General features: G+C 49.3%; 1 protein-coding gene across 2 annotated transcripts in view; it reads left to right on the top strand.

The window, feature by feature from the left end:
* Positions 1–305: 305 nt before the first annotated feature.
* Positions 306–8,795, top strand: part of EFR3B (EFR3 homolog B) — an 86,681-nt gene continuing 78,191 nt past the window's right edge. For both annotated transcript variants that reach the window (XR_006888839.1, XM_046663302.1), the window contains exon 1: positions 306–415. Coding sequence is in view for 1 of the 2 variants with exons in the window: in XM_046663302.1 (XP_046519258.1) it covers positions 409–415 (7 nt within the window). In the remaining variant the exon portion in view is untranslated. The remainder of the gene's footprint in view (positions 416–8,795) is intronic.

Genomic DNA, 8,795 nt, shown 5'->3' with positions numbered 1-8,795 from the left:
CATTTTGGGATTTGGGTTTCTCCGAGGGGGCGGGCGCCGGGGTGGGCGGAGCAAGGGTGTTTGCCTGGGGAGGGGCGGGGCAGGGCGGGGCGCGGGCCGGGGCCGCCCGGCAGTGGCGGAGACGGGAGGGAGGGCCGTCTGCATTAGCATAGCCACCTCCCCTCTCGGCGCAGCCCTGCCCAGAAACCCGAGCGGGGCCCGGCCGCACTCAGCCCCGGCCCCTGAATGGGCTCTCGGTGCTGGCTCCGGCCCTCCCGCGTCCGGCCCTCGCTCCCGCCCCGCCCCGCCCCGGCCTCGCCGGCAGCCGCCATCCACCGCGCCGGCCGTGAATGAAAGGCAGGCGCCGCCGGGGGCTGGCTGCAGGCGACGCGGCGACGCAGCCTCCCGGGAGCCGCTGGCCCCGCCGAGATGTACGGTAAGGAGGGCTCTGCCTCCGGCTCGCAAACTTGCAGGACGCGGACCATTGTCCCCCTGCGGGGCCCCGGCGAGGCCAGGGGGCGCGGACTCGGTGCCTGACTGGGCTCTTGTCGCTCTGTGTGCGCGCGTCTGTGCTGAAAGGACAAAGATGCCTAGGGCCGGGGACCCTGGGGATCTCGGAGACCCTTTGGGCTGGTGGTTTGCTGGCGTTGGGGCGGGTGGGCGGTGGTCCATCGGGGGGCGGGGGGCTGGGTGATCCTGAGCGGCAGGGTTCCGGGGAAAGCGGGTCTCCCCTGGAGCCGAGCAGACGGGGGCGTTGATGGAGGTGGTCGTGTGACAGCGTTTGCAGAATTGACAAAAGCGGGTTGTGCTGGGGAGTTTTATGCGGGAAGCCGGTCCGGGATTGCGGGGCGACGCTCGCTGCCTGCCTCACGCCCGGCTCCTAGGCTGTGGGAGGCGGCGCCGGCGGTGCAGAGGGCTGGGGAGCGAGCCAGTCCTGGGAGACTCATCTCGCCGCCCCTGGATGGACGTGGCCTCTGCCTGCCCCTGCTGCCGGTGGCACCCAGGTTCCCTAACTTCCAGATTTGTCCTTCGCAGTCATGAAGGGAGGAGACGCTGCTGAGGGTGCCCATGCAGCTCTGGGTAGCCACCTTCTGGCTGTCCTCTGACCTCTCTTCCCCCTTTCCAGGGCCAACCCTCAACTGATGTGCAACAGTTAACCAGACCCTCATGAGGCACTGTTCTGCTTTAAAATTTGCCAGGAATTCCTCTGGTTTTGGAGGCAGTGTGGATGAAGAAAAGAGAGCACTTTGGGTCGCACATTGCAGCTCTAATGAGTGGAGTACTGGAGACCCAGACCAGTCTAGAAATCAACTGCATTACAGAGCCTCCAGACCTTCTGGGCTGCTGGGTGTGTGTGTGTGTGTGTGTGTGTGTGTGTGTGTGTGAGAGAGAGAGAGAGAGAGGGAGGGAGAAAGAGAAATGATCCCAATGGACAGAAGTCCATCAGAACCCAGGTTCTGACAGCTCTTCTAGGGAGAGCAAAAGAACTGGAGCTATGCTCACCTCCCACCCCCATCACCAGGTAGGGCTCAGGTGGCACCTGAGGGGTGGATGTAGGGAGAAGAGCATGTTCCCAATTTAACCCATCACTGAGGCTGCTCAGCTGCCTCATTCTGCAAACAGACTGTGAGTCACAAAGTTTGTTGGAGGCAGAGGAAGCTGAGAGCATGGTGCAAAGGCTTAGCAATTGGTGGGCCTCACTATTGAGAGAGAGACACTCAACGTTTTCAGCAGCCTCCTTCCCTGCCCAGTGGGTAACACGTCCACATTTCTGAAGCAGGTCAAGACATCAGCAGGTCCCCTCTGCAAGTATTATATCTCTTGGATGGACCCAATGGGGAGTAGGGTGGGAGGAGAGGTTGACCTCAGAGCCTGTTCTGCTGGCCAGTGGGGATTCTGGGGGAAGGTAACCGGCAGTTGTGTTTCATAAGCTAGGAGATTGTGAGGTCCCCAGGAGAGAGCTATATTTTCTTACTCTCTCAGTTTTTCCCCCTATTCTCTTCTGCAGAGCTGGAGCAGCCTGAAGCTGCAGATCACTTGACAAAAGCATGTGACTGCAGGGCACCTGCAGTGGGGAAGGAGTTAGGACAAGGCCCATCAGGATGGCTAAGAATTAGGAACCCTGGTTCTGCTGGGCCACCTCATGGCATTCAGTCCAAGACAGTTTGATAACTGATCCCAGGACACCTGAGCGTTGAGGGTGCCAGTCTACTCTATTGTATGAAGCAAGTCAGGGAAGAGTTGGATGGTCCAGAATGGTGAACCCAGAAGCCAACGTGTCTGGGTACTATTTTCAGATAACCGAGGATTTTCATTTCTCTTTTACATTATGTTTTTATTCCTCCAGATGCAAACAGAGATGGTAATTACCCCTGAATCATTCATAGAAAGATTATAATGAAGGAATCCTCTGGGCAGTTGCCTGCAGCAAAGGGAAGTCATGCCAATGCTGGTTGGGAGATTATTATTGAGTCTTGCTTAGTGCAAAGCCATGTCTTAGGAGTGTGAGAGGCAGCTCACTCTCCAAGGTGGGGGCTCATTGGCCTGGATTTTAGGATTTTCTTGACTTTCATGAAAAGAAAGGGTCCAAGTGATACTTGCAATCAGTCTCTCCCCAGAGTCAACAGAGGGATGAAAAGAGACGTAGATAGGGAGGTTGGGAAGGCATAGCATCATAGACTTCTTATATTTGGTTCTTATTTTCCAAGTGATTTATCCAAGATGACACAGTTAGATGGAATGTGGCAAAATGAAAACTGGGGCCTCCTAGCTCCCCCTGATGCCTTGGGTAAATGCCTGTTAGGAAAATGCCACCAGAGATTTTATTAACTGATGGGCAGTAAGGCCCTGTGTAGAGCCAAAAGTTACCTAAGAGCTTTAGGTAAAGATGTTCCTTGACTGTCCACCTTGGCCACTTGATGATTGTGAATTTGTATAATCTAACTCCCATTGCCACCTCTCAGCTGCTTGGCCATCCTGGACAGATCTTCATTTCCCCTCTTCTCCCCTCCTCACTTTACCTCTGCCTCCAACAACTCAGTCTTCCTGTGGCCTCAGTCTCTTCCATCTTCTTCCTTCTATCTGTGGGAGAATAAGCGCCCCCTGTCTTTGCTAGAGGCCACAGTGCTCTCTGGGCCAGAAAGAATCCTAGACCTTGGGTCAGTCCATCTCAATCCAAGAGCCAGTTCACAGCTATGCGACCTTAGGCAAATGGGGTCATATCTCTGAACTATATCCTAGATAAAGTGATGAGACGCCCATCTAGCCTCCCCAGGTCTGTTGTGAGCATCAGAGCTGGGCCCTAGATGTGACAATGCGTCATAAGAGTTCTGCACACACAAGACAGATTGCTCAAGAGCCTGGACACTTCAGGTCCTCTTGGGCCTTTAGCCTCCTCTCTTCCTGTCTGCCAGCTCCTGAAGATGCCTGTTTGCATCACTTCCCACTCCAGCTTAAACATGCAGATCACCTTGACCTAGCTAGCCACTCAAGCCACTGAACTACTTTCTCTTTCCCTTCACCAAACTCACCCCAGCTGCCTCCTCACCACTCACTTTTTCCTAAATCCCAGTCACTTTCTGGAACTGGCTCTCCAAAAGGACACAAGTGACTTCCTACAGTCTTGTTTATACCTACGAACACAGATTGACAAGGGACCTGGAAAAATAAAAGCATTTTCTACTGGGATAGCGAGATTGCGGGCAAATTCTCTGCAAAAATGGATTCCCATTAGTTCTTCTTTGTGTTAGAATTAAAAGTTTCTCTATTCCCCTCTCCTGGGATGGAGCATGGTGGTGCTGCCTAGGAGCATCCCACTTACCCACCGAGGTGAGGCAGAGCTCTCTAAGACGCGCTACCCTCCAGAATTAGGGCAGCTGCCCATGAAGAGCACTTGGAAAGCATTTCCCCAGAACCACAGTCTGTGTAGCCTGATCCCATCAAAACAGAAGCTGCTCGAAGGAACCCCTCCTCCCCTCCAGGTGCTGCCCCATCCTCGCGCACACCTGTCTTCATGCTTTGTGGTTGAGAATGCGGACAGGAGGGAAAATAGCAATGGCGCACAAGTTTTTGTAAATGTGCCTTACAGAGCACGTGCGTGCGTGCGTGTGTGTGTGTGTGTTGTGGATGGTGTGGGGAAACTGCAAGATGGGGCTGACTCCCCCTGAGGTGCCTTTGCAGTAGGTTCCATAGCTCCTGCTGCTCCTCCCAACACACACACACACACACACACACACACACTCACACACGCTCCAACCTCCTCCCCCAAATCTTGAGGCTCCTGCAGCCCCATCGTGCAGTGTATGGCTCGTTCAAGTGGGAGCTGTGTGGCATGCTTCCCCTCACCCCCTCTGCCAACTCCTTTATTCCCCTTAGGAGGGGGACAGGGCGAGTAGCGTGCCTTTTTTCTCTCTTGATGGTCATAGTCCAGTGAATTGAAATGGTTGTAGTTTTTTACTTGCACATAAATAAAAATAAAAAGTTAATATCTCCTTATAGAAATCTGGAAAAGAGAGGCGGGAAAAAACCATCTACCATCCTACCCACTAAAACCAACCTTTTCTATAATTATGTAAATTACCCCTAGGATTTTGTGTTCCTGCTTTGCCCTTTCCTTTGTCTTTCTCGCCCAATCCTAGCCTGTTTCCCTGGGTGTGATGGTGAAGGAGCATCCGAGAGCCCCGCAGCCTGGGTCTGAGCCTGGCTGTGCCCCTCAGGTAGTCCCGGACCTGAGCCTGTTTCCTGGCTCTACAAAAATGACAGCACCCCTCTTGAGGCCGAGCTTAATTAGGATAAGAGAGCTGTTTCCGCTTTCCCCTTCCCTCAACTCTCTCTCTCCTCTGTTTCTTAATAAAAAAATGAAAATAAACAAAAACTGATGTCCCGTAAGTTTAATAACAGTGCTTGTGATATTATTCCTTGTACCAAAGAAAAGGAAAATCTAATTTAAAAAGCATCTTTCTTTTTTTTTTTCTGGAAAACACAGTAAACTATAAATAAGTCTAACTACTTTTCCTGTTTTGATATCTTTCCTTCTGTGCATTTGTTTATGTGGTTGGAATTATTCATTTTGTGTTCTTTCGACCTAACTTTAGAATATAAGCATTCCCCTCAAGTTAATAAAAACTTGTTGGCTGCCATTTTTAATGGCTGTGTAACAGTCCACTGGATAGAGGTATGATTTTCTTATGGTATTTTTACGTTGTTCATAAAGATTCGCTATTATAACCTTGGGGAGACCTGGTGCCCAAAGTTTTCTCTGAATTTTGGAGTATTTCCCTCGGCTATAGCCCTCCAAATGGGTTGATCAAGGTATATGAACATTTTAAAGATTTGTTACATATTGTCAAATTGTTTTCAATTTGTGTTAATTACATTCCCACTAGCAGATATGAGTGCCTATCAAAAGCATTAAATATTGAGATTTTTTTCCTAATCTTTGCTAATTTAACAGGAAAGTTATATAATTTTTACTTGTGTTCTTTTTCTTTTTTTTTTGTGAGGAGGATTGGCCCTGAGCTAACATCTGTGCCAGTCTTCCTTTATTTTGGTATGGGGGTCACCACCACATTATGGCTGCTGACGAGTGGTGTAGGTCTGCGCCCAGGAACCAAACCCACACCACCAAAGCAGAGCATGCTCAACTTAGCCACTAGGCCACGGTGCCGGCCCCTACTTGTATCCTTTATTACCAGTAAAATTAAACCCTTCCTATGTTTTTTAACCACTTGCATTTTAGTGAATTGTCATATGAGTCTGATTGCTTTGTTTATTGAGGGTATTAAGTATTTGCCTGTCATCTGCTTTACACTTTGTGTTTTGAAGGGAAATAGACATAAACTATTATGTATTTGTGGCATGCCAGCTATATGTGATACTCCATAGGGCATCACAGGGGATACAACAATATATAAAGTCCTTTCCATCAAGAAGATTACAATGTCAGTGGGCAAACAGGTTGTAAAACGTGCACAAAATTAAATAATACAAAGACAGGTTCCATAAAATTGCAGTTTTGCAGTGTGGAATGGAGCAATTCATCAAATGGTCAGCTGGCAACATCTTGAAGTGGGGGAAACCACTGCGAGGCAGAGCCGTTTGGGGGGGCTTCAGAGGAGAGCAGGCGTTGTGCTGGGGTCTGGGGGCTGGATGGGGAGGGGGAGGCGCCAGTATGAGTCAGTGCACGGAGGTGGGGAAAGAGAAGACCTGTCCAGGGAGAGTCAGGGGAGCTACCTGGAGAATTATGTGATGGAGAAGGAGATGATGTCAGGATAAGGAGTCTTCAGTTACCCCTGTGAGCAGTAGGAGCTGTTGAAGGCTTTAAACCGTCAAAGGCCTGATTTGCTCAATTGGTGTTTTAGGGAAATGAAGCTGGGTGCAGAATGGGTAGAGGGATGACGCAAAAATGAAGAAAAGCAGAGGAGATAGTCGCTGCAGCCCCAGGCGGTAGCCTAAGGAGAGGGAAAGCTTTGGACCAGTTGCAGTTGTGCATGTGCAGTGGAAGGGGTTTGCCCCTTTAAAAAAAAGCAGTAGGACTGGGTGGGCGGGAGGGGTGGGGGTGGGGGACTAAGGTGAATTGAAACTCTTTTAGAAAAACATGCCCATGGTACAGAAAATGTGGATTATATAAGCAGATGTAGAAAATAATTTATTTTTAAATAGGTGCTAAATTACCTAAAGCTGTAAATTTATTGTAATCTAACTTGTTCTAAAGAGGATTCGGGGCATATATTTTACACACACACATACCTGTGCTACAACAAATAAAGAGATTGAAGCAAAGAAAATCTGGGGCCAGCCCCATGGCTGAGTGGTTAAGTTTGCGTGCTCCACTGCGGTGGCCCAGGGTTTCGCTAGTTCGGATCCTGGGTGCCGACCTAGCACCACACATCAAGCCACGCTGGGGCAGCGTCCCACACAGCAGAACTAGAAGGACCTACAACTAGAATATACGGCTCTGTACTGGGGGGCTTTGGGGAGAAGAAGAAAATAAAAAGATTGGCAACAGATGTTAGCTCAGGGCCAATCTTTAAAAAAAGCAAAGAAAATCTAAGAGTAAAACAGAAAAAATAAAGCCAGGAACTAAGTCGTTTCAGGAAAAACAATGCACACCAGCAGGCCCTGTCACAAATTCGGGTTTGAGCTTCCTATAGGCCAAAAAAGAAAGGCAAAGACATTTGCAAGATTCATAGCATCTATAAAAAAAATTTTTAAATGCAATTGCCTAGGACAAATACAGCTTTTTGAGATGCTAAGACCTGAGAGAAATTCCTCTCTAAGTTCCTCCTAAAACAGGAGCTATTTCATAAATATTGATCTAAATTAGATTTTTCCTTTTGAAAATATAGTCCCCTTAATCTGCTCTATACCAGTTTGTAGAGTATAAAGACTGGTCCAAATGAGAGTTTGTGTGTTCTGATCCCTCACTTTGAAGTTGCCACGGGCTCTGCTCTCAGCTGCTTTCCTGGTTTGCCGTGAGCTGGGACTAGCTGAGGCTCTTGCCTGCTTCACAGCTGTGGATATTATTTCTCCTCCCACAGATGAATGTGAGTCTTCTGAGAGTTTCCTCTGGGAGAGGCCGTTCCTGCCTTCACAGCCCAGGGAGGCCGTCTGGTCACAGTCATTCATGTGCCTTATTTTAATTCACTGCACAGCCATTTACCACAAGCCAATATGTCTGTTGTCTGTGCTCCCCACCAGACCATCAGCTCCGTGAAAGCAGAGAACTCATTTCTCTTGTGCCCTACTGCATCTTTAGGGCGTAGAACCCTGCCTGGTACAGAATAGGCACTCAAAAAACCTTGTTGAATGAATGAATCCTGAGCTAGATGTCATCTTTTTTATTCAGCTCTTTGTAACTTCTGACTGTCTACGTGTTTCAGCCTTAAATGTGTTCTGAATAATACAATTGCTATTCTTTTAGCTTCCATTCATTGGGCACTACTATGTGCCAAGCAGTATTCTAAGTACTTTTATGTATTAATTTGAATTAATCTTCCCCAAACTCTATGAGTTAGGGATTATGATTCTCAATTTAGAAATGAGAAAACTAGAGCGTTGAGAGGTTTAGTGGACAGCCCAGGGATGGCTACACAGTTACGTGGTAGGGCTGGGACTTGAACCTAGGTATTCCAGCTCCAGAGTGCAGACTCGCCCTCCTACCCACGCTGCTGTCCGTAGAATATTCTAAATATTCGGGAGAATACAAGTCTTTCTTTGCAGAGCTCACCATAGCTCACAGACTCTCACAGTAGTTTGGGAAGAAGAGGGGAGTGTAGAAGACAGGCCTGGACTGGGGGGACATGCCTTCTCTGGTCCCAGGGCAGTCAACAACTGGGAGCTCTCATTTCTGGTTGGAGCCTCTTTCTTTCAGCACCCTTCTCACCTCCTTTATTATTGTTTTTGCTTTGTTAGGGGGAGAAAGGGCCCCAGGAAGAGGCTTGGGGACTTAGATGAGGGTTGGTAAGTAAGAGAGGAGCCAGGAGAGCAGGTTGGTGAGGGTGGAAGACAGAATACACGAGCCAATAATGGCATCAAAACCAAGGAAGCATGGGCATGCCTCTCAGAGAGAAAGAGACAGCATGGGCATGCATCTCAGGGAGAGAGAGAGAGAGACAGCATGGCCATGCATCACAGAGAGAGAGAGACAGCATGGGCATGCATCTCAGGGAGAGAGAGAGAGCGACAGCATGGGCATGCATCTCAGAGAGAGAGAGACAGCATGAGCATGCTTCTCAGAGAGAGAGAGACAGCATGGGCATGCATCTCAGGGAGAGGGAGACAGCATGGGCATGCATCTCAGAGAGAGAGAGAGAGAG

The sequence above is a fragment of the Equus quagga genome, chromosome 5, assembly GCF_021613505.1.
Source record: "Equus quagga isolate Etosha38 chromosome 5, UCLA_HA_Equagga_1.0, whole genome shotgun sequence".
NCBI lineage: Eukaryota > Metazoa > Chordata > Mammalia > Perissodactyla > Equidae > Equus > Equus quagga.
This window is presented reverse-complemented; position numbering and strand designations above follow the sequence as displayed.